This window comes from Myotis nattereri (genome assembly GCF_964212035.1).
Source record: "Myotis nattereri genome assembly, chromosome: 9".
Lineage (NCBI taxonomy): Eukaryota > Metazoa > Chordata > Mammalia > Chiroptera > Vespertilionidae > Myotis > Myotis nattereri.
The window spans coordinates 54,008,204-54,035,015 of NC_138084.1; the positions used below are offsets into that span (position 1 = coordinate 54,008,204).

General features: G+C 42.3%; 1 protein-coding gene across 1 annotated transcript in view; it reads left to right on the forward strand.

Annotated features, from left to right (window-relative positions):
* Positions 1-26,390, forward strand: part of CCDC83 (coiled-coil domain containing 83) — a 40,079-nt gene extending 13,689 nt beyond the window's left edge. The window contains exons 6-12 of the mRNA XM_081100125.1: positions 1,805-1,972; positions 9,301-9,392; positions 11,786-11,854; positions 18,246-18,367; positions 21,957-22,036; positions 23,391-23,590; positions 26,209-26,390. Of these exons, the coding sequence (XP_080956251.1) occupies positions 1,805-1,972; positions 9,301-9,392; positions 11,786-11,854; positions 18,246-18,367; positions 21,957-22,036; positions 23,391-23,590; positions 26,209-26,370 (893 nt within the window). The 3' untranslated portion in view covers positions 26,371-26,390. The remainder of the gene's footprint in view (positions 1-1,804; positions 1,973-9,300; positions 9,393-11,785; positions 11,855-18,245; positions 18,368-21,956; positions 22,037-23,390; positions 23,591-26,208) is intronic.
* Positions 26,391-26,812: the final 422 nt, after the last annotated feature.

The window sequence follows — 26,812 nt, forward strand, 5'->3', positions numbered from 1 at the left end:
TCCTAGGAGATTCCTACACACAGTGAGGCTTGAGAAGCACTGATGTAACGCCTTCCTTCCAACTTTAGTTAGGACTCTTTCAGTTACCAGGATAAAAATCTAACCCAAACTTGCTTAAACATAAAGAAGATGGTCAGATAACCAAGCAGAAAAGGCAGGTGCCCCAGAGCCTCACATGCTCTCAGATCTCAGTTCTTATATATAAAAAAAATCTCCCTCTCCCCTCCCTACCTCTCCTCCTCTCTCTCCTTTCGCCCTCCCCACCTCCTTTATCCCTGTGCTCTCTCTGTCATGTTGTCCCCATGAGGCTGGCACTCAAACCATAGACACCTCTGATCTTACATCCTTATAACCTCAGAATGGAGACGAGAGACATGTTTTCCACCAGTTTCAGTAAAAATATTTCTCCGAAGGACTCAGCATGTGCCTAGCTTGGGACACATGCCCACTCCTGGACCAATCCCTGTGGTCAGGAGAAGGGGCCAATATAACTGGCCTACATGCAGGGTGGGGCAAAAGTAGGTTTTCAGTTGTGAGTATGTGAAACATAGTTTATTTCTTGAACTTTTACTTACTAATTATTGTAGCATTTTTCATGCAAACAACTTTATTTGACAAGGAGCAGGAAAAGGGTGTTACCAGAAGGGAAGTGAAGAGGGTTCTGGGAAAGTAGAGTAATATGATGCCAACTCGCACTCCCCCAAAAAGCCATGGTGGCACAAGGGCTGAGCCAGCAACCATCTGCTCAAATGAGAGGACGCTGACCACCGGGGTTAGAGGAGGCTTACCTGTCAAATGACAATAGCAAGTGCCGTTTATGAAGGGGTGTCAAAATCTATGATCTCACATCTTTGGAAGAAGACATGTCTGGAGTCCTCCTGGGCCTCCGGACTGAAGAACAGCCCTCCCGCCTGACTAGAATGCATCTGTCATTCCTTAAGCATCTACTGAGCCCCAACTACCTGCCAGACTCCTGCTAAGAGCTGGGCTTACAGAGACGAGTTGAGAGGGTTAGCTGCCATCAGGAGCTCTCAGAGATGAGTGAGAGGTGGTACTGGCCGCAAGGAGCTCTCAGACAAGAGGGTGTGTGGTAGTGAGCCGCGTAGCCAGTACGTCATGGCACCTGCCTCTCTGTAACGCTTCCTTTTCCAAAATATCCAGCAGCACCACATTCAGCCTGAAGACTGAGTGGCACATCATGCTTAGCAAGTGCAGCAGGACCAACGGACACTGACATAGTTGGGATGGCTCCGTGTCTGTACCTGTTTAACTGGGGAGCATATCTTTCACTCTGAAGTCTTATAAGTGGGTGTGGGGGAAACTTGTTGTTATGACTATCATACACTGTCATTTCACACAAATGAACTTGAGACGACAGGCTAAACAACTCACTTATAGAAATGGTTGCCAAGGACTATGGAATGATACAGGGTGAAATCACTTTGCCCAGAGGCATAATGGGCAGAAAAATGACAATTTACTACTAAAAAAAAAGTGTGGGACATCATATATTGTACACGAGGAATAATTTAAACTTGTGGGTTCCTAGGCATATAGCTTAATTATCTATTGTAGCTTTCAATCATAGCCCCAAGCATCTACTTTAGAGTTGAAATTTTAATTTTAGATTTTGAATCATGAGGGATAGTTAAACAATAGTTTGAATAATTTCGAGTTCCTATATATATAAAATAGGATTTATGAGACAACAGCATTTTAATATCAGATTCATCAAACCAGATGGCAACATATAACGGTGGCAAGGACAGCAGAAATGACATGGTGTTTTGATTTTCTTTCACAGATATGCGCTTGCAAATAAGTAATGCTGAGAAACTATTTCTTGAGAAACTCAGTGAGAAGGAATATTGGGAAGAGTACAAGAATGTAGGGAGTGCACAACATGCTAAACTCATTATCTCCTTACAAAATGACATCAATAAAGTGAAAGAGAATGCGGAGAAAATGTCAGGTCAGTTGCAACAAAACCAGTTCAAGTTCAGTAAAAACACTTTAGAGGGCAGACATATGATGGGACAAAAAAAAAATGGGTACTCCCTGAACCATCCATTCCTCTCCCCTGGGTCAGCACCAGCAGCTTGGGCCCCAGGGCGGAGGTGGAGGAGGAAACAGAGAAACTATCCCAGGACCACCTAAGAAACTGCGGAGGGGAAGAAAAGGGAGGGGAAGGTAGGGTGGAGAAACCCTGCCAGCAACCAAAGACGTTTCATTCAGTGGGTGGTGTCCATGTTCCCACGCATGGGGCTGGGGTAAGTTCAGTGAGGCAGGAGGGTGCTGGGGTCGGGTTATGTTGGAAAGGAAATCCACCTGAGGTAAACTAAAGCAATCTCAAGCAAACGCTAAGTTGTAGTCAGAAAACACTGGAGAACAAACACGACACAGAAGTGGAGAGGGTGTGGAGCAGGAGGACGCTAGGCGTGAGGGCGCACCAGGACTAGCTCTGGGGAACATGAGGCCACCTGTCTGTCGCAGAGTGGCTTCAAGGGTCACCAGAGACCCCGAGACAGGAAAGTCACAGGAAAGAACAAGTGGGAGAAAGCTGGCCTGAAAGAATGCGGTGGGTGGATGGCAGTTCTGAGCCCAGCTGGAGACGGTGCCCAGCATGGTAGCGGGTTCACATGAGGCCGTTGCCATCATCCTCTGCTGAGGGCCTGTCCAAACACTCTGCTTCTAGACTAATTTTCATGTAAGTTTCCCAGCTCAGGGCCTCAGGTGGTATAAATGCGGCCCCAGATTAGTCTGGGCTTGGAATTACACTTTTCCAAAAGGTTCTCCTCCCCAAAGAAAAGTACGGAGAGTGACACCTTCCTCCTCCGTCTGTTTCCCCCGCCACTCAGTCCTCTCTCTAGATAAAACCACTCTGACCAGTTTCTTAACGTAGGAATATTATACACACAAACAGCGTGCTACGAGTGTGACTTTTCATGCAGCAATGTGGACATCATTCTAGATCAGTACTTATTAGCACCTCCTCATTCTCCCAGTGGCTATTTGGTCTTGTTGTACTATAATTTTTGAACCTACTGATACAGATTTGGGTTTTTTCCTGCTTTTTACTATTACAAATAATGCTGCAATGAATATCCTTGTACATATCTCATTTTACTGTGATCAGTATTCTTGTACTCATGTGATTTCATTTATGTGTCTCTCTAAAGAGAAATGGCTGGCCCAACAGCCCATTTATTTTTATTTTGAGAGTCCTGGCCCTCCATAGAAGTTGTATTAAGTTTCCCCACATTTTCAATAATGGGCGATATTATCCAACTTTTTGTTTGTCAGCCTTAAAAGTAGAAAACTGGCCCAGCTGGTGTGGCTCAATGGTTGAGCGTTGACCTACGAACCAGGAGCCCACAGTTTGATTCCTGGTCAGGCCACATGCCCAGGTTTCAGGTTCAATCCCCAGTGTGGGGCATGCAGGAGGCATCCATTCAATGATTCTCTCCCATCATTGATGTTTCTATCTCTCTTTCCTTCTCCCTTTCGCTCTGAAATCAATTAAAAATATATGTGTTTAAAAAGTAGAAAACTGTATCTCACTATAGCTTTAATTTACATTTCTCTTATTATGAACATTAGTGAATATCTTTTCATAAGTTCAAGAAGCATATGAATTTTCTTTCATATGAACCAGTTCACACCCTTTGCCCACTTTCTATTGTGTAGTGAAACATTTTCCATTGTTAAGGAAATTAGCTCTTTAACAGTGATATAAGGTACAAATATTTTTCCCATTTGTCATTAGCCTTTTATTTTTGAGGTGTCTATGAGAAAATTTTGTAGTTTTATATTTAAATCTTTGACTTGTGTTTTGTGTATGTGGGAGAGGTAGGAAATTTTTTGCCAGATGATTTTCCAGCTGTCCCAACATCATTTATCAAGCAATCCATTTTTACCCTACTGATCTGAGATGTGAACGTCATCATATTTTAATTGCCCGTGTGTATTTGGAGATCTTTCTGTACTTTCTATTCTGTTCCATTGATTTGTCTATGTATTTGTGCACCAGTGCTATACTTCTAAAATAGTTATTTTTCTAGCATGTTTAAAATGTTTTAAAATTGTATCCAGCATTTCTTTATATTTTTAAAGCAGAAAGACTGATTTTCTCATATAAACTAAACTCATTATCTTTTTTGAAATTTATCTTTATTGTTGAAAGTATTACAGATGTCCCCTTTCTTTTTCCCATTGGCCCCTTCCACTCCCCTGCCCCCATTCCTGATCATGTTACCTGTGTCCATCAACCATTATCTTGATTAGACGTTTGGATGATTTGTTTCAGCTAAAAATTTTCATTGCTTGAGGTAGTATCAGTCAAGTGAGAGCTCTCCTGCCCCTTGCCATGCTCCCCTACAGCCCTGGGGGAGGAGCTACAGAAGTTCAGGTCAGAGGAAATGGTAGAAGGTCCAAGCTAAGGAGAGAATAGCCATAACTCTGAATGAAATTGAAAGTTTAATTTTTATATATTAAAAAAAACTGAACATATTGATTAGTGCTTGAAGGACCTCTTCTTTTCACAAAGGAACCAGAAAAGTTATAGGATTTGCCATGTATCGTACTAAGACAGAGCTACTAGCCTCCTAGCATGAATTTTAAAGGGAAGAGACGAAAATCAGGTTGCTTGATGTCCCATGGTCACTATAGTGAGGAATGAGAGGACTGAAGATGGAACGTGAAGGCCATCGGATCAGTGGTGGCCCTAGGATGGCTGCTCCCTACATTTACCTCTCGGCCTGTGACTCCCTCTCAGGGCACCTCTGCTATGCTCTGTGTGCTTGTCCCGTTCTCTCCTTGCTTCCCACAGATCAATTTTGCAGTGTTCTCCAGCCCAGGCTCTGAAGAGAACTAATCAGACCCAGCACAAACCGTCCTTGGTCCGCTGTCCCCCGCACCCCCTCCCTCATTCAGCAGCCACACTGAGCCTTAGGGCAGGAGGAGAAAGAAGCGCCTCCAGCTGCTGCCCTGAGCTTTAGCTAGAAGGAGATATTAGGATATTGGTACCGAAACACAGTGACTGATTATTCAGGACATGGCTCCTTCGCACAATAAAAGGAAAGGAAAGCTGAGGTAGGCCCAGGAATAAAGTGTGGGTTATTACCCGTCATTAGATGTTAGGGTCACAGATCATTTTGACTTTTGTCCTTCCAGGTGCACAGGACAGGGAGCCATACAAGTTCTTTGTGAGTTAAAAGACGAGGGTTCAGGTCCACTTACAAAAAAGTAACATTCCTTCTTTGAATGTCAGTTTCCCCGTCGGTAATCTGAGAGTCCCTCAGTGACCTCCAAGAGCACTCACAGTCCCAGCACCTGCTTTTCTACACCTGATCGCCTCTAGCCCTTACAAGCTCCTCTGGGTTGGGTGTCACTGTGCCAGTTTAAAGATGAGGAAAGAGAAGCCCTGGGGAGTTCTTTGTCTTTACCAAACTCACAAGCTCAGTAAGTAGTGGAAATGAGATTGGAGCCCATGTGTGTGCCACCAAGCCAATATGCTTCAGGTAGTCCTCCCAGCGCCGAGGCAGGGAGGCGGGACGGCTCTGTAACGCGCTGGGCCTGAAGAAACGCTCCAGGGCTGGTGCTGCTCGGGTTTCTCCAGATGGGGCTGAAAGGAGGCCACCGCCACGGGGGAGGATCGGCACAATAAAGCGTATTGTATGAAGTATGTGAAGAGTAGACAGCCAACTCCCAAAAAGCTGTGGAGGAGTCAGCCGAAGCTGAGCTAGACACAACAGAGAAAGGAGGAAATGCAAAGCAGGCCTCGGCCAGGAAGTCAGTTTGTGAGAAGTGACCACATTACACTGGGCACCTGAGCAGCCAGCAGCCCGAAGGCACAAGGTCACAGTCTCCCACGCTCCCACTGGCGACAGTCTCACACTTTTATGAGGAGACTTTCACACACGCCCAGCTCCTTTGGCTGTATTCACACATGAGTGGTTCAGAGTTGTTATCTGATCATCTGAGTCACAAAGGGTAACGATGAGGTTTCACATCCTCCCTTCTGCAGGGTTAGCTCTGCTTTTAAGAAGAAAAGCAGCCCACACAATTTTATACGGAATTTGAAACAGAGTTTGGATGTTATTACTGCTTTTTCAGTACAAATATGGCAACAGAGAGAGCTGCAACTTTAGTCGGAGAGTATTCAGTCACCTCTTTTTTATTATTTACAGCAAAGAATTAATATTTCATGTTATCAAGCTCCAGGTTGCATGGTTTCTTTTATTTCTTTTATTTTTTTATTTATTTCAGAGAGGAAGGGAGAGGGAGAGAGAGATAGAAACATCAATGATGAGAGAGAATCATTGATTGGTTGCCTCCTGCACGCCCCACACTGGGGATCGAGCCCACAACCCAGGCATGTGCCCTTGACCGGAATCGAACCTGTGACTGAGCCAAACCAGCCAGGGCTGTATGGTTCCTTTTAAATGCTAAGTCTGTAAAATTATTATGGCTAGCATCCTGATACATGGCAACTTTTAGACTGATGTTAGTGTTTTGTTGGGTAGACGTTTCAAAAATACCCAGAATTAGTCTAATGGACTACATCCTGAATTGAAAAAGAGATTTCATCAGAAATGAGGTTGGAAAGATTAATATACTCAAGCAATTACTTCAAATGAGTAAGAAAAATACAGATTTTAGCGATGAGCACCTGTAGGCTGGAAGAATGAAAACTTTCATTTCTCACCCTCCAGATGTCAAATTAGACTAGTCCCCAAAATCTTACGAACCCTCTTGTTTATAAACCGCTGTCTCATCAGACACTCTTGTTCCAACTCCATTAGAGGCAGACCCTGACCATTGCGACCCCCTTTCTGGCCACTCCACAACTTGGGGAGCTCTCCCCTCCTCCCTGCTCACGGCCCCTCGCCTCCCACCAAAGCTGCCACTGACCGTTGCCGTGATTTGGGGCTGCTGTCCTGCGCTGCAGCCTCAGATCCCTGCCTGCCAAAGACGGGCAGTTTGCCCAATTTAATTTTCTTCAAAATATTTTTAATATCTGTTGAGTCCCAGGGATTGCAGTAATAGAAAGATGAGGAAGAGAAGTGTTTACACTCTGCCTTCAGCGTTTTCCTCGGTTAGGAGACACAGTTCTTCCAGTACTAAGTCCAGATGGTACTAAGTCCCACCCAGCCCGTGGCCCCCTCTCCAAACTACTGAAAGAGCAGACCTGCAGTTCCATCCATGCTGTTGCAAATGGTAAGAATTCCTTCTTTTTTACAGCAGCATAGTATTCCATCGTGTAGATGTACTACATTTTTCTAATCCATTCATCTACTGATGGGCACTTAGGCTGTTTCCAGATCTTAGCTATGGTAAATTGTGCTGCTATGAACATAGGGATGCATATATCCTTTCTGATTGGTTTTTCTGGTTTCTTGGGATATATTCCTAGCAGTGGGATCAATGGGTCAAATGGGAGTTCCATTTTTAACTTTTTGAGGAAACTCCATACTGTCTTCCATAGTGGCTTACCATTTGCAACGGCATGGATGGAACTGGAGAGCATTATGCTAAGTGAAATAAGCCAGTCAGTGAAAGAAAAATACCACATGATCTCACTCATTTATGGATAATAAAGACCATTATAAACTGATGAACAAAAATAGATACAGAGGCAGAGCAGCATTCAACAGACTGTCAAACTACAGCAGGAAGGCTGGGGAGGGTTGGGGGGCGGGGTAAGAGATCAACCAAAGGACTTGTATGCATGCATATAAGCATAACCAATGGACACAAGACACTGGGGGGAAGGGGAGGCTGGGGGAAGGCCAAGGGGGGAAAAAAGGAGGCAAACGTACTACTCTTTGTAATATTAAGCAATAATAAAAAAATAATGCTAAATAACAATAAAAAACAAACAAACAAACATAAAGAGCAGACCTGCAGACCTCCCCCATGCAAGGCAGACAGACCCCTGAGAGTTCTTGGCTGACTCGGTCTGTGGGGAACACTGTCCCTTTGAAACAATGTCCTAAAGGGCAGTGAGGTTCCACACCACTATTGGGACAATGCTACTGTTTAGTGACGGAATCCTGTAACTAAACGGGTCTCTGTGGACCCGCCCAGAAATCCAGCAACCTTAATTGTCAGCATCATTTGGATGAGAAAATACTTTCCGACTTCCCAATAATGATCCTTCAGGTCTTATAAATATAACGTAGATGTTATCATAAAACAAAACTAACCTGATTGTTCTCTGGTTGGGAGTGGTCCAGTTCCCTCCTGTTGCACACGGGTGACGCCCTCACTTTATTCAATCTTTGCTCAAATGTTACCTCCTAAAAAAAGTATTCTCTGATCACTGTATCTAAAATAGAGACTTGTAGTTTTTCTTCATCACACACATCTCCACCCAAAATGTTTATTTGCTTGTTTACATATTTCTGGTCTGGCTTCCCCACTAGAATGTACATGTCTTAAAGGCAGGGGTTTTGTCCCTTATTTGGCAATACTATCAGTGCCTTAAATAGTGTCACAGACATCAAAAAAACTTGATGATTTATTGTATGAACAGTGAACAAACTGGACTGATTTACCCTGCTTTGCTTCTCTCCAACCTGTAAAGCAGCCCTAGGTCACTTCCCTTGAATAGGGGTGCTGGTTTATATGACCTCTAAGCAACTCTCAAGGCCTCAAATTTTTTGATCCTTTGCTCTCTCACTTCTGACATTTATGACCTAAGAAAGTCCAGAGAGGGTAGAGAATCTGCACTTCTTCTCTGTCCTCTCTCTTCCTCTGAGCCTAACTCAGAGCCAGGTCTACTGACTTTCACAGTTCTACTATTCTCGCTCCTCTTCTCATTTTGTCCTACCTGTCCCAGGAAACACATGCCAAGAACACTGAAAATGTAGTTAGATGAAGTCAGAGGTACAAGATGCTATGCAAGTGGGTAATCAAATCTCCCTTATATTTCTGTTGTGGAATCAGAAGTTGTGTGACAGGAAGTTGTATGATATGAAGTTGTGTGATATGAAGGGTAGATGGACACACAAGGACTCAAATATTGGAAGCTCCCCCTTTGGAGAGACAGTCCTTTGAAAGTACAAATGTTCTTGGGAGAGATGTCATCTTAAACTAACCCACATTAAGGTGCTAGTAAATTATTGGAGCATTTCTGCTAACTGAAGGTTCTAGATGCTTCATTAACTATGTACCCTGAAAACTCAGGGAGTAAAAGGTATAGAAAGGAGAGGTGAAGATCATGGAAGATAAAATTTACTAACATCATGGCTTTATCTAGAATCAGCCTTGTTAAGCCTTCTAATTTTCTTTTTAAAGAACAGTATAAAATCACTCTAGAAGATGCTAGAAAAAGAATAATCAGAGACACTTTGTTGCAACTGGACCAAAAGAAGGAATGGGCCACACAGGTATACTTCAATTTTCTTATTTTAAGAAACACACAACTTTCCCCCTTATTTTTCCTTGTAGTATCCTATATAATAAAAGGCTAATATGAAAATTGTCCCCTCCACCAGGAATTTGACCGGGAGTTCAACCAGAGGGCAGGGCCAGCTGGCCAACCGCCCTCAGCCCCTCCCTACCACCAGCCCGGCCGAACCCCACCCGTGCACTCTAGTATTATAATAGTTAAGAACTTGAGGTCTTAAGTTAGGCAGTTTGAATTTAAATTACAGTTCTATCACTTAGTTGGTGTATAAACTGAATTTGTTACTTGACTTTTCTGGGCTTCAGTTTTCAAATCTATAAAAAGGGGACAATAATAATATTTACCTTTAAAGAATAAGGATTGAATAAGATGATTTAAATAGTATAGTACCTTATAAGGATCAAGAGTTCAGTAAATTATTATTCATTTATTTTTAAAGTATTATAATAATAATGGCTACAGTAAGTTATTAAATAAAGTTGTGGATGAATTATCGAATGAAATATAGTTTGTCTAAAAAGTACTTTCTGACATATCCAAACCTAACGGAGCATACTTTATATTCCTGGAGCTTTAAAGATTTGGGATATAAAAAATATTTGAAATATAATTTCTAATCTTATAAGTTTTTTGAATTTCTTTGTTTTGCAAAAATATCTCTTTTTTTTTCCTCACTGTCCTTCCCCTGTCCCCAGAACTTCTCCTAAATCAGTGAGGTCCCCACTGGGATTATCTCTTCATCTGGAATATTCCTTCTTCAGAATCATAAATGCCTGGTCTTTTCTAAAGTTCTTCACTGAGTTTCAGTTGCAACTGTTTGCTGCTTCCCTGTTGGTTCAATTGTTCTTTTACTATTGTTATCCTATTGGGTGATTTTTACTGGTTTACACAAACAGAAGATTATGAAACTGACCAATGGTTTGTCTGCCCATACAGTTGGGCCACTGTGACTGAATATGACCAAATGGTGAAATCAACAATTTAGTGATCTGATCATAGTTAAGATGATTGAAAAGGTATATGTAGGTCAGATATGCTTTAAGTAGACATGCTCAGTATATAATGAGGACTGATTTACCGTTCCTCACATTTTATATCTAAGTCTCTCAACAATTCTAAAAAGTAGGAACCTGCTAATGAGAAGCCCAAGGCACAGAGAAGTTTTATGACTTGCCCAGAGCATGTGGCAGACTCGAGATTCAATTCAAGATTCCCCTCTCCTTCAGATCATTGCTCTTAATCATCACACACATTTTCTTCTCTCTGCATAACCCAACACCCTCACACGCGAATGAGTTTGCCTCATTCAACCTGGCTATTTTAGCACATACTTTAATTTCGTATGATCCATTGTGGCACATCCTTGGCTGCATTTTGGAATCACCTGAGAAATTTGTTTAACCCACGTGGTGCCTGAGTCCCACTTAGAGATGCTCATGTAATTGGCCTGGGATGTTGCCAGAGCTCCTGGATTTTCCAAAGTGTTTGGGAGATTCTAATGTGTGGCCAAAGTTGAAAACCACTGCTCCATTGTTAGTGAATTAAGCTGTTATCCAAATAACTTCAGTTATGAGCTACTCCCTGCTTTTGTCCAGATGAAATTCTGTGTTTGAGGAAACTTGAGAAGTAACGGGTTGTAGCAAAAGTATAGCAGTTCCTGGTTCCTAGGAAATGTACTAGTAGGTCCACTCTTAGTTTAATTAGCCTGGTTTAAAGAAAAAAAATTATTGCAAATCTTCCAACTCTAAGGGGTAAATTTACCCTTAACATATTTTAAACTTATTTCTGTCCATGTTTATGAACTTGAAGATTTTTCCTAATTTCTCTTCTTTCAGTTGTGCCCTTCAGTGGCTGAATATTGAATTGGTAATATGGTATCCATATAAAAGTACTTTAGGAATAGATTTGTTAGGTTTGTAAATATGTACTATTGTTATTACTGACACGCAGAAATCTTTGATTAGAAAGTTAGTAATGTAATTATTCGTGCTTTTACTATAGGTTGGGTCTTGTGTTTGACCATCAACTTGAAGAATGTTTGGTCACTACAGCTTAGCCGTCTTAATTGTGAAGCAGATCATTAGTGATTTGATTTCACCATGGCAGTCAGACTGGGTTACAGCAGAGACTAAATTGAATAGACAGCCGTTGTCCAGTTCTCTCAGTTGCCTGTCTTAGGCAGTGTAAACCAGTAAAAACAATGCAGTAGGATAGTAAGGCCAGAACAGCGGAATGAAAAGTTCCTAGGTGTGTTTCCAAAGTATTGGCAAAACAGAATTTAAAAGAAACGACCAGGTAAGTTGACTTGCATCATCAGTGCTAAACTTGTGAACCGCCACGGTGACTCGTCCTTAGAGCGAAATTGTCTTTCAGAATGCTGTGCGGTTGATCGACAAGGGCAGCTACCGGGAGATCTGGGAGAACGACTGGCTAAAAAGAGAGGTGAGTGGAATTGTTAAAAAACAATGTCCTTTTCTCAGTTCTTTGAACTGGAAATGACTTTTATTTATGAGCTAAAGTCCTGGGAAAAGCACGGAACTGTCACTGACGGAGGTAAAATAAAATTCAAGTGGAGTCTTAATCTTATTACAAGCTGTTACTCAACAAATGCCATAAATAATTTCAATAGTAACCAGAAGTCATTTTTGGCGTCACAATTCACAAAATATACCCAATGTGTAAGCTTCTTCATGCCTTCAAACTGATCTGGTCTTCCTCAGGACGCCACTTCCTTCTGGGGCAGTGGTTCTCAACCTTCCTAATGCCGCGACCCTTTAATACAGTTCCTCATGTTGTGGTGACCTCCAACCATAAAATTATTTTCGTTGCTACTTCATAACTGTAATGTTGCTACTGTTATGAATCGTAATGTAAATATCTGATATGCAGGATGACCCCTTAGGCGACCCCTGTGAAAGGGTCATTCGACCGGCAAAGGGATCGCGACCCACAGGTTGAGAACTGCTGTTCTGGGGGATGGGGGCAAGGCCAAAGGATCATTCCAACCTCATTGTCTGCTGTTGTAAATTGCCTTTGGGGGATAGCATGGTCTCCTTCCAATAGATGTTCAGTCTTTTTCATTTTCTTTCCTCCCCCTGCTCTTCTCTAAGATGGATCCTTGATGTATAGGGAGGTGGGGCTTACATGCCCTCTTGTGGGGAGTGTTAGTAAAAAGGGCTCAGATCTATGGGGTCTCCTTGGGATCCTTGCTCCCTCTGCCTTTCTGCTGTGTGGGGAGTGTTTAGTCTGCTTCCCACACCGCTGACTTCTAAAATGACTGCTCTGGCCTTTTGGACATTCGGCTGTAGCCAAAACCAAACCCACAGTTATAGCCATTTGCCAGTGGTCAAGATGTCCCTGCCCACTGCAGTCTCTCCATCCCATCCCAGCCTGGCCCTCCTCCTAAAGAGCCTGTGGGAACCAGCGGCCCAGCTGCCCGTCTGTCTCCCTGTACCAAGGCTCTAACACGGCTCTTGCTGGATGTGACCATGTGGGGACCTCTAGACCTTCTTTATCTAGAACCCCATTTGGGGTACTTCCGTTTTCCATGCCCTGCACATACTGGCCCCTCTGCCCTTACTCCTTGCCCTCATTTGCCTGGAAGACTCCAACTCTTCCTTTAGCCACTTGATTGTCCATTGCTGTGTGAATCATTTTGTAACTCCCCCAGGAAGTCTTAAGTGCTTTTCCCCCAGTGCTCTCTTGTTTCACTGTAACTCTTGCTTTTATAAAATATGTTGAAATTGTCTGTTTATGCATCTGTCTCTTCACAGAGCAGGCGATGACTTTTCCACTATATATCCCTGAAACCTAATAAAATATTCTCATTAAGTAGTTATTGAATGAAAGGATATCCCTGGGTATAGATATATTTATTGGAGGAATGAATCAAATATATGGCTTAAATGTTGAGTGACTATGCGAGAGCATGTTGTTGGATGAAAAAAGCACATCATCTTTGGTCTAGATGTTATAAGATGCTACAGAGGTTGTGCCACACTCACTACCATACTTTGAAATTCCCTTTATGCCCTGACAAGTAGCCACCACACCTGTGCTTAGCTGCCATCTGTGAACGAGAACTCACTATTGTTTGAGAGAACTCCCTTCAACTACACGCGGCTCTTGTTAGCAAGTTATTCGCATGTGATTCTCAAAGAGACATCTTCAGCACTAGCTTGTGCGTGTCCTTAGCTCTGGACCTGTATTTCAATTTGCCTGCCAAACAGTCCCACTTGGATGTCCCAAAGGCACTCCACACTCCACGTAGCCAAAGCAGAACTCATTAAATGTCCCCTTAAATTTTCTCTTCTTGCATTTCCTTTTGCACCATCTGCTCAGACACCCGAGGTGAAAATGTCACTGTCACCTTCTCTCCTCTTCCCTTTTCCTAGCTTCCCATGTGACCAAATAGAGTTAATGAGTCTAGAAAGCAAGGGATTAAAAAAATTAACATGCTTTTTGTGATGTTGACAGTTCTTTTTAAGTTGCCTTGGTAAAATCATGGTCCATACTATTTCCCAAAACTGATCAAGATGAATCCCCCGTTTTTAAAACTAGGTATTAAGTTGAGCCACCATTAGGGCAAGAGCGGGCGGGGACGGAAGACCCTTGGCCCTGCACCACGTCATCCTGTGCAGCTGAAGGGGACGATCAGACCAGCCCCCTTTCCCAAGAGGAACTCACAGGCTTTTCCTGCTGGGACCGCCATGTGTGACTTAGAAAGGCGGGAAGAAAGACGGTGAAAGATGGCAGCAACTGCAATTATCCACAACTGCGGCGTACATAACGAAACAACGGTTAGTACTTGTATAGGGAGAGGACATGCATGCACCTGTAGACACATTAGAATAACAGGATCTGAAGCAGTTAGGACTGTCTCTGCCAAGTAGAAACAGCTACTGTTGACCCTGCACCACCAGAGTCTATAAATACCACAAGAAACGGGAATTGACAAGTCAACTGCAGTATCTACAGAAGGTTATTTCAGAGGCTTTATGGAAGCATAGTTTTTCTTCGCCTTTTTAGCAGCCTGTGGATGCCATGGAACTAAATTTGCCTGATTATTATACCATCAAAAAGAACCCAATGGGTTTAAGCAGACTTAAGAAACACTTGGAGCATTGCTATGTGCAGGCTTCAGAATGTATAGAAGACTTCGACGCAATGTTTTTAAATTGTTGTTTATACCACAAGTTTGGAGATGACATTGCTATTATAGCACAAGCACTAGAGAAGGGGTTTAGGCAGAAATTATTTCAGATGCCACATGAAGCACAAGAGGTGGGTGGTAAGGAAACAATAAAGAAAACCACTCAACAGAATGTTAGCAGATTCTCCTGTTAAAAAAAAAGTCCCCTGAAGCATCAGAAAAAGTAGTGAAGCAGCAAGTGAGTCACTTTGTAGTTCCTGAAACATCTACTTCTCCTTCAAATAGAGCACAAGGTGACCCACCAACTCTACCTCACAAACAGTGGCTCAGGTTACAAGGACGGTGAAGAGGGAAGAGATGAAACTCCACAACTTCAGTAGTTAAAGAGGTGACTGTTCCCCAGCACTTATGGGGGTAAAAATCTGCAAAACCACCTGTAAGAGAAACTGTGCTGAAGAATGTTCTGCCAGATTCTCAGCAACAGCATGAAGTTGCGAGGACTGTTCAAGGAACAGGGTGATTAAAGCACTGTAGTGAGATTCTTAACGAAATGCTTGCAAAGAAACGCTTTTCACATGCATGGCCCTTTTATAATCCTATTGAGGTTAATGCGTTGGAACTCAGTAACTATGATGATGTAAAAAACCCAAAGGATCTTGGAACTACCAAGAGAAAAGTGGACATCGAAGACTCTAAAGATCCACATGCATTTGCTGCCGTGACAATGGCAAGAATGCTCCAGGATGTTTTTGAAATGCCTTTTGCAAGGATCCCAGATGAACCTGTTGAGTTAATGCTTTCTGACACCAAAATACCAATCTTATGTTGTATTTTGATGCTCTGAAATGATTAAACAATTTTCATCTTTTTAAAAGTATTAATGTAAAAAACTTAAGGTGAGCTCAATAGTTAAAAAATATTAGGGAGGGATTTATTAAATAAACAGGATGATCCCAATGACAATAATTTAATAGTGCAAATCTTATATATTTTATGAGATGTCATAGATATTAGGTTTAGAGAAAATGATTATAAAAATTTATATTTAGGCCGTTTTGGTGCCTTGATCCTTTCTACCAAAGCCATTACGACATTTCATTTTGTTATATGTTTTTACTTCTCATAATTCAGTGGAAATAAAAGACAGGAAAAATGCCCAAGTTTAATTGAATCATGAGCAAAAAAGAGCTTAGTAATAAAGGGCAAATCATTTTAAGGAAATTTAATAGATTTAATTTATCTTTATTTCAATAAATATTCATTTTAGCATTATTAAATTTACTCACAAAATTAATTAAAACCATTTCTGGTTATAAGTACTATTACAAGAATTGAAAACTGCCTGGGTACAGAACAATGTATGTGTTCTAATTACTTTGTTAGAGGAATTAATTTCTTTGAGGAAGGTTTTGAAGGAGTAACAGGGATCTTTAACAAATGGACCTCCTAAAAATATTTCTCCATTTCACTCTCTCTCAGCAATAACCAAAAACTTAGATCTCTGGGAAGGATATGAGACATCCTGTTGCATGGCTTTCATTACCTGGTTTTAGTTAGCCTGCTTATTAGGAAAATGAAGAAAAATGAAATTTCTAAGTAACTTAGACTAAGTTAAATGGAAATCCAGGAAAACTAGACAAAAGGATCCAATCCCGTTAGCAATCAGAGTGCCAAGTGCTAGGACGTGTAAAGCGAACTCGGATTTTGCAGGGAAACATTTCAAGAGCACATATTTTATTTAGGATCCTAGGTCCCTGACTAAGTTATTAACTATTGAGTTGTAGCTAAATTATCCTTCCCAGCTTCCTCAGTACATTTGTTGGGTGTTTGGGGAAGAGCAGGGTCGGGGAGGAAAGATGGTCTTCTTCTCCCTCCCTTTCGCTTTCTTAGTCCAGAAATCTAAAGGTATTTACTTGGCCATAAAAGGAACTCATTTTCATTTCCCTAACATTTCAAAGGGCCAGGAAGGAGATAACAACTTACGAAGTGCTCTAAAGGGGTCGGTGATGTCACAGGATATCCTTAGTTTGAAAGGCTGGACTCCACTCCCCAAAAGGGCCCTCATTCCCAGCTTTGGAAAGAGACCAAGAACTGAGTGTGCTGCCTCCCAAGCATGCCAAGCCCTTAGGTCAAACATTTCCAAATGTTCTATTAATTCCTTCTGTTTATAACTCTAGAATTTTTTCTCATCCTTTGACTTTTAAAAATTATAAACTTTTCCTTAAGGCATTCACGTTTGTAATCAAGCTGGTTCTCTCGAAGCATTAACCCCGAGCTTTGTAATTTAGTATTATGGACTTAATGGTTTTGCTAAATTGTTGAAGGCAGGTGGATAATACATTATCTACTTTCTAACTCCAAGCCCCAGCAATAGTTGAGACTCTACTAAGACGCTGGTATTGTTTTATATTATCCTTATTTGCATATTTGTCTCCTGGATTGTAGACTCTTGAGAGAAGGAGCCATGCCTAATTCACTTTTGTATCCTTCTGCATCCAGCCACAGTAAGAACCTTGCCACAGTAAGAATCCAAGCATTTAATAAATTATTTATGTGATAGAGGTATACATGTGGCAATACACTGAATACCTCCAGATTCTAAAAGGCAGTAATTAAATCTCAATTACACACATAAAAGGTTAGTCATTTCTTTCTCAGTAATCATCTCAGTTACACTTCTAATAAGAGACACTGAACCTAAGCCCCTTTGTTTTTCTTGTCTCCTATTTCCTCAAGACAGATGACTTTTTTCAGTTTTGGGGGGAGAGAGGTAAGTTGAAGATTCTATCTAGAGATATTTTTCTATATATTCTTCCCACTATTAAGCCTTCTTTAGACAGAAGTTATCAAAATGCACATAAGAATGGATCAAGGTACCCAGCGAATTTTGTTCATATTTGAGTTAGCCATACTCCTTACTGTTATTTTAACCTGCTACGTTTATCAAAGAGCTCCCATCACCTGCCACACAAAAACCAGACTCTTAGTATCATGTGCCTCTTCCTCCATTGTCCAGTTCCTCTCCTACTTCTCCCAACTCCCACTCTGTATCTATCACACCAAAATAACTGCGCCTGTACACACGTGGTTCCTTCTTCCAAGAATGTATATCCTCTTCTCTGCCTAGAGAACCCCTACATGGCCTTCAAAGTCCAGACTAGATGTCATCTCTTCTATTAATTCCATCTTACCATCCCCACCCCGACCCCGACACCTGGCGGACATGGGCTGCGCCTCCGTCTCCTCCCTCAGCACCTGGACAGCTTCCTATGGTTTTAACACACTCTTTTCTGCTTTTATCACCATCTTTCCCACTAGGCTGAGATCCTTTTTCCCAAAGTGTACTATAGTTTCTGGTACATAGTAGGCATACAATACACTTGAATGAATGAATGAATGAATGAATGCACAATATTTCATCTACTTGATATTTCTCAGAACAACCCCATCACTAAAGGAAAAGAACGTACTATAGAAGCTGATAGAAAGGGCTCTAAGCCTGTACTTCTCTTTTTAAAAGTATTATAATTTACTATTTTTTCCAGTATTATTTAGTTTTCTGTGTTGTTTGTATAGCTCTTCCTCTCGGGCAAAAGCACGTTTAGGAGTTGAATTTCTCATCGAAGACTAAATAGAACTAAATAAGTACCAACCATCCATTCTCTCTTCTTCTGAGAGCAGATTGCAATCCATAGGAAGGAAGTTGATGTATTGGAAAAAGCTATTCAAGAACTGGAAGAAGAAAATTTGGAGCTCATTGATCAACTATTCAACTGTAGACTTGTGGATCTCAAAATACCCAGGTGAAATGTATCTAGACAGTATTTTTTAAACACCTGTACCTGTATCAAGTTCTCTCTGATGATGATGTAATTCTTTAGTGCTCCAGCCAGACTGCAACAGTTGCAAAAGAAGGAATTCACAAAATGGCTTTGGTGAAGGCATAGGACCATGAGAGTTGACCATTTGTACAGTGCACACTTTGACTTGATTTTCCTAGCAATACCCTGCAGTCATAGCAGCCAGCACTTCCCATGACTGTCGGAACTGCTGACCTTCAGCATCCTCCAGGTCGGCAGGGAGTATGGGCAGGAAAATCAATGCCAAGCAGTGCAGCAGAAGGTGCAAGAGGTATGGAGTTAGCACAAAGGAGAGAGTGATCCGTTTTGTGGCATCTTCCTGTAAGTGTCCTGGGCTTCTGGCTACCTTGGGGAATATGGAATTGTTTCCTTTGATAGTTAAGGAAAGACTCAACCGCTTTCAAGACAGAAAAAATAGCCTGGCATCCAAAGTCACGACAATTCCTACATAAGAGAAACAACCATGGCTCTGCATCTTAGCTTTTCTTTTTCTTACCTGACACAGGAGTCTTTATTCACCAATCTTGGTGGAGAACCAGGGCCCTGGAATATGATGGAATTAAATGAGGCATTTATAATTCGGACAAGTAGTCAGAAACAAGAAGTAATCTAAATGATAGCACATTTAGGAAGAGAAGGGAAATAAAACACACAAATGTAGGGTCTATATGTGCAAGATGGGAGACATGTCTGAGTATGGGAATGAAAGCAAAGACGTTCAACATAGTGAACGGGCCAGGGAAACATTTCCACTCAAGCAGTTCCTGTTGCTTGTGTAGCATGAAAAAATACTATTTGAGGCCTAATAAAGTATTTGTTGTCTACAAATCTCTTAATGTGCTCCGAGAACGGTGAATGCAGATAAGTTGTGGGTTTGTGCTTGGAGGGTTAAGTGACAGGTGTCAGGATGCAAGATTGGAGACATTGGGAGATAGTGCAATGACTTCATAGGGGGGAAGGCGCTTGGGGCAGGATAGGGAAAGAGACCACCTTTCTCCCTCCCACACTGTGTGTGTGTGTGCTTCCCTGGAGAGGGAAAGACCATTGTAGATGATGTAGGCAGTCAAGCTGAATGAGTTGGTTGATTGGTGGACTCCTTGAGGGCCCCTGGGAAGCGGGGACCGCACTGTCCCCTCAGCCTGGAATGTTTCTGCCCCAGCTCTAATCATGTCTAAACTTGCTGGTGTTGTGGCTACTAACCACTGCTCTCCCTGCTGTCCACTGTCCTCTTTTTTGAACCAGCCAAACCTTAGAAAAGAGCTACCCTGTAGACCTCCAACCCCAGTTCCTGCTCCCATCAGCTCAGTCCGATTCGGTGCTGATAAGAATGTGAAGTGCTAATTATAACAAAGGGGAATTCTTTCATTGGCCAGAGAAAACTCGGCAAGGACAGGAAAGGAGATGAGAAAAATTCAATGGGGATCTTCACTAAGTTGTTTGCAATGTTACCCTATTCTCTGTCCTCCCCACAAAAATCTCCAGTAAACTCCACATTGTTCATCAGTGCTCTGTGGGTTGGCTTTCTTTGGTAGGTGAGATGAGTCGTGCTTCAGAGTTGGGAGAGATTAAATCAAAATCTACCCAAGGAACAAGAGACAGCAGAGAGACATCTCCCAGAGCTGGGTCAGGTGCCCCAGCTCATGCTGCCGCAGCACCCGGCACCTTCCCTGTGTAGCCAGCATCTATCACACTGGTGATTACTTATTTAATGTCTGCTTCCTCACTAGATTGAAAACTCCTTGAGGCAACTTTTAAAAATATATTTTTTAATTGATGTCAGAGAGGAAGGGAGAGGGAGATAGAAACATCAATGATGAGAGAAAACCATCGATCAGCTTCCTCCTGCACACTCCCTACTGGGGATTGAGCCTGCAAACTGGGCCTGTGCCCTTGACTGGAATCAAACCTGGAACCCCTCAGTCCACAGGCCATCGCTCTATCCACTGAGCCAAACCAGCTAAGGCACTTGAGGCAACTTTTTAGGACATTTTAGGAAAATCTCTATAAAGACATAAAGAAATGCATAAACCCACAATTATCTGTTAGACTTCTTATCCAGAGGAAAACTTTAAATATATTCAGGAGCTGTTTTTGTACCTAATTTCAAGTCAAAGAAATATATTACCTATTGTATATTTTATAGCAATTGCCATTTCACCTCTTTTGTTGAGGATTCAGTCCTGTATGACACTAGTAGGGTGCGAGAAACAGACATTAACTGTCCTCAGTGGACATATAAAAAGTTCTGTTTTCTCATCTGGAAGAAGAATGGGGTATTCTAGCTAATAGAGTTGCTACGTTTCCCTTCACAACTCACATAGAAGGTTATAGTATTTGTTTGCGGCATTAGATGAGGTGAATGTCAGCCAGAGGTGACTGCCCAGGAACTCAAGTGCCACGGGGTTGAGGCTAAGTGGACTAAGGCCTACAAATCTGATACCGGCTTCACGTAATAACATTATGTAAGATACTTTCTGTGGCCATGCAAAAGTGACAACAAACTAATGACTGAGAGAGGAACCAGATTTACGAAGGTTGTGGCATTTAGTAAGATGTTAATTATTCAAAATAGTGAAACCAGAAGAGAAGAGAATTCTGTGGCCTCAGACATGTCCACCCACAGACCAGGGCTCCATACGCAGCTAACCTTTACTAAGTTAGGTCTTAAGCAGGTTTCACAGATAGAAATAGTGTATGTAGTTATGTTCTTTTCTGGAGCCTTAAGCATTTTTAATAACACTTCACTCATGTTCTTTAAATAACTGGCAGCGGGTAAACCAGGGGATTCACTCTGGTTGCTGAGCTGCGAAGCGTGAGGGGTTGTTTGCATATCTTCGAGGGCCCAGTTACTTTCTGCTGTCTTCAGGCAAGCCTGATGGAAATGCCATGTGCAGCTTTCACGGCGTGCATCTTCTGACGGAGAGTTCAGTGGGAATCTGAAGCGGGAGCAGAGCTCAGTGCATGCGCAGAGAGCTGCAACCGCAGGCACAGTTCCTCGGGCCGGCAGCTGCCACCTGCCACTCAGTGAAGGCCAGGCCTGCCTGTCATTGGATTCCTACTGCTTGCTCTTTCTCTTTGTTTTAAAACCCATTGAGGCCACTGTCATTTCTGGATCACTACATGCGACCCAGCTGGTGGCGTGCTCACTCTCACTGCTGGGACTTTAAGTGTGCACTTAGTCCCTGATCATGAAATGCCCTTCCTTCACCCCAGGCTCTTCCCTGGCAAACAGCCCCTGGTTCTTCAAGACACAGGTCCGGTTTTATATCCTCCTGGAAACCATCCCTGACCTCCCAGAGCTAAACGAGGCTTCTTCTTCTCTGCCCCACACTATGCTAATTACCCGTTAGGGTACACAGACCATCACCCTAAACACTGTAAGCCTGCCTGCTACCCTTATACACCTCAAGGGTAGGATCTATGTCTCATTTTCATCTATGTCTGTCTAGCACCCAGAAGAGAGATAATACTAGTAGACAGGTAGCACAGTATTTGTTGACTGACAGGCTGCTTTTCTTATTTGTTCTTTTAGGCAACTATATCTTACCCAAGCTGCTGGACACAAAATGGCACCTGTACAAAAGCCTTTGGAGTTGTCAGAAACAAATATAGGTACTAGAGGCCTGGTGCACGAAATTCGTGCTGGGGGTGGGGGGGGGGGGGCGGGGTCCCTCAGCCTGGCCTGCACCCTCTCACAATCTGGGAGCCCGGTGATTGATTGTCCTGCAGAGGGAGGCCCCGCCCACCCGCCGCAGCACCACTGGCCAGGTGGCCTGGGCCTCCCTCTGTGGGGCGATCATGGGGCGATGGCCGGGCCCCTGACCAATTGCATCGCACCTGCCTTGGCTGGCCTCGTGCCGGTGGGTGTCATAGCGTGGTTGTCCGGATGGTTGTTCCGCTGTTCGGCCATTTGGTCAATTTGCATATTATACTTTTATTATTATAGATTATTTTATTGTAATGGTGGTGTTTTTTTTTTGTGTGTGTGTGTGTTTTTAAATGAACAGTTATTGAGCATCTATTATAGACAGGCACCTCATATCCAAGAGCTATTCAGGGAATGGATACTGCCAGCTCCTCCATATTCCTCTTCTTCTTGGAGCACTTGTCCTAACCCACCTCCTTTCTCTAGTCCGACTTTCAAATCGAAGTCACCATGTTTCACAGGGAATTAAATAAATTCTGTTGGAAATGGACAGTGTTTTCTATCTTGATGTGGTTTCCACTTGAGCCAACCAACCAAAATACCAACACATACAAAGCTTCCCTTGATGACTATAACTTAGCCAATAGAAGGAAATACAGATCAGACAGAGTTTCTGAAAATGAGGCTCACTCTCACTTCAATACATAGATTCCACGTTTTTAATTCTCAGATTTATCTCCTCCAAGAGATTATCAAAGGTCTTTCAAATTAAAAAATGTGACAATGTATGCATTGTATTTTAATTTTATCTGTCCAACATCTATATATATATAGAAAAGCCTAAGTGACCGTTAAGTCCGAATGACCAGAACGACTAGTTGACTAATTGCTATGACATGCACTGACCACCAGGGGGCAGACGTGTAATGCAGAAGTTGCCCCCTGATGGTCAATGCACTCCCACAGCCAACCTCCTGCAGCTGGCCAGCCTCCCACGACCCCTTCCCCTAGCCGGCTGGCTCCAATCGCCCCAATCAGAACCTCCCACAGCCCACCCCATGGCTGGCCAACCTCCCACAATCCCTCCCCCTGGTCAGCCAACCTCCCGTGGCCCCTCCCCCAAGTCGGCCTACCTCCCACAATCCCTACCCCTTCCCTCACCCCCCCCCCCCAGGCCGGTCAGCCCCAATCAGCCCCAATCAGGACGGGGTGAGACACCCTGATTGGCCCCATTGCCGGCCAAGCCAAGGAACCCCACCCATGCACAAATTTGTGCACTGGGCCTCTAGTATACACATAATTTCTTTTCCTTCACCCCAGAAAAGTCAAAACTGGAATCCATAGAAGAAACAAGTAGCAATAAGATGAGCTCATCAGTTGCGTTTGGCGCTTTACCCATTAGTCATGAGGATAATATCAGATCTGACCTGCAGCAGAGCACAGATAGTGAAAGCTCATCCATAGACTTTGGGACCTCTGACATGAAATACTTACTCTATGAGGATGAGAAGGATTTCAAGGTAAGATTAAGTAAATAATTTTGACTACTAGGATCATGCTGTTTTATTATTGGAGAAAATTAACCTAAAATATGGATATTGAAAATTTCTATTTGCAATTATTAGTAAAATTTGCCCACCATTCACATATCTTTGGATACTATTTTTACCCCTACTCTTGCCCAATTTGCTACCTATATTTGTTTATAGACCTCCATTACTAGTATACCATGTAAGTTATCTAGTGGCTTATAATAACAACTGTTTATTTTCTTTAAGGGCATCTGTTAGTTAGGAAATCGGGAAGGGCTCCACTGGATTGTCCTCAGTTGGACTCTCAAGGCAGTTGCAGTCATATGTTGGCTGGAGCAGTAGTCATCTGAAGGTTTGATGGGGGCAGGATGACCCATTTCCCAGGTGGCTCACTCACATGGCTGGCAGGTTAATGCTACCTAAGCTGGGGGCCTCAGTTCCTCTTCACATGGGCCTCTCTACAAGGCACTTTTATTGTCTGGCTTTTCCAAGACAAAGCAATCCCAGAGACTAAGATGAAAGCTGCAATTTTCCACGACTTAGCCTTGGAAATCATACAGCATCCCCTCCCTCATAATCTATCCGTTGATGCAGTTATAAAGTTCCAAGTGCAGGAAATGTAGCTTGTACATCTTAAAAGAAGGTTGGCATCACATTATCAGAAAAGCATGCGGAGTGGGGTATACGTTAGTATGGCCATCTTTGGAAGGACAAACTGTCATATACACCACAGGATGAAACCTGGAATATTCACGCCGTTTTGTTTTGTTTTTAAGCCTTTTTGGTACATTCCAATTACTCCCACATTGACCCCTTGCTATTTTCCTTCTTGGTACTACCAACAACTTAAAAAGTTCTTCAAGAACTTAAAGTCTTACAGGAAAAAGAGTGATATAAGACAGAAGAAACTGAATAAGTCAACAAAACTCGTTTTAACTAACTACAATGCAGTCCTGCTTCCGTCAAGCGCCTGTTTAAAGACTAAAGGTCTAGTCCCTATAGCATTCAAGCACCGCCATGAGTATCTTGGAATCATGACACCTGGTATGGTATCATGACCTCAAATGGACAGTTGTCTACAAAATTCCAAAACTGGGGCTACCATTTGGTTGAATGAAAGACCTTCTTTCTTATATGGAAGTTTTTGATATGGTAAAAATGACGTGTTGTATGTTATGAACTGAATTATGTCTTCCTGCCCCAGCCCTTCATATGTTGAAACCCAATGTGACTGTATTTGGAGATAGGATTTTTAGGAGATAGTTAAGGTTAAATGAGCTCATAAAGATGGGGCCCTAATTTGATATGACTGTGGCCTTATAAGAATAGGCCATGCCTTGTGAGGACACAGCGAGAAGGGAGCCATCGGCAAGCCAGAAAGAGGGCTCTCACCAGAACCCCATCATGCTGGCACCCTGATCTTGAACATTCCAGCCTCCAGAACGGTGAAGAATGAATTTCTGTTGTTTAAGGCTCTTAGCCTGTGGAATTTTGTTATGACACCCTGAGCAGATTAACACAGTGTATTAGAATCCTGAAATAGGTGGTAGATATCTACCAACTTGCTTTTCTCCTGTCTTACATTTCTTATAGTTCTATAATTATATATTTTAAAAACTAAACACAGTTACATGCATTTTGAGTAATAAAACATTAATTCCCTTTTCATTCTTTGATACTCCTAGATTCTAATAAATGTTTATTGAGACCCCCACAATATTCCAGGTACTTGTTAGATGCTTGGGAATCAGGGGGTAAACAGGAAGAAATGAAGTCTCAAAGAGGCCATTTTGGCAGGCACTACCTTCAAATCCCATACATGCTAATAGCAGACGGATAAGAAAATCATTAATTACTGTGCAGGAGGCATGTATCACCTCTGTCTGTCTCCCTGACCGGTCTGTGAGCTCATCTTTGTCCCCAGCACTTGATACACAGCTGGTAGGAATTCGGGGGAGTTTGTTGATGTGTTGAAGGAATTCAAAAGAAAACATGACTTGGGAAGGCTCCCAAGAGGAAGGCACGTTATGGAGGACCTGAGCTGTTTCAAGCCAGTTTGGGGGTGGCTGTGTGATTTCATATAAATTAGACTTTTAATTTCATTTGTTGATATCATAAACTACAGTTAGTTTGGCAGAATATGGTAAGTTTTATTTATACAGTAGCCAAAGGTCCTGTGAAAAGTGCAAAATTCATAAAGAATCTGTTCAATGTTAGAATATTAGTAAGCAAAGTGATGTATGCAGATCTTCCCTTGGTTCTTGAGTAATATAGAAAACTCTGCAGTGGTTATAGCCTATATATCGCCAATATTTTCTTTTACTAATTAAAGAGCTTGCAGAGGATATATCTCCCCACTCTATCTGGTGCCCCCAACCCAACCCCCTGACAGACTTGCTGACTGCTCTGTGGGAGATCTGGCCGACCATGGCCCCCACACGTTCATGGAGTGGGTTATATTTTTAGTAGCTCTCATATTTCACATGTTATGCAGCACTTGGGCAATTGGGAGGGCAATGAAGCCAGTCAGATAAAGGAAACCTTATCTATTGAAGCTGGTAACTTGCTGAATAACTTCTATTCTTTTCTGCATCTGTTCACCACAGGATTATGTAAACTTGGGCCCCCTGGAAGTGAAACTCATGCGTGTGGAGAGCAAGAAAATGCAGATTCATTTTCAAGAGAAGCCTATCACAGACAAATTATTTGAAGAGGTCAAGGGCCCACAAGTCCACGTCACATATAGAATGATGAGGTCTTTTCTCTAAGACTGAACGCTGCAAAGTAAAAACAGTTTTTCCTTATAAATTTTATTTGGGAACTAAAATATAAAAGCTGCCACTTTATTTATACTTTGGTCCATTTTTAAACAAGTTGTTATTTCTAAAGATCATTCCAAGATTCAGCTAGCCATTTACCTGCATAGCATGAGTAAGAAAAATGAAAGTACTAGATATATTTTTATATTCAAATAATCAGAAGCATGTCAGTGAGCCCAAGATGGTCTCTGAGGTTCCCTACCACTTAAACATTCCCTGATTAATCTATGATTCCAAAATGAAATAGTTCAAGTAGGAATTTCTCTAAGAAAAATTTAGAGGTTTGCATAGAATTGACTACACATCTTTCTCTCTGAGGATGCTAAATGGTAGCTAGCCATTCCACAGTTCAAGCCTACTCTTCTTTAACTTTACATTATTTATAATGAAT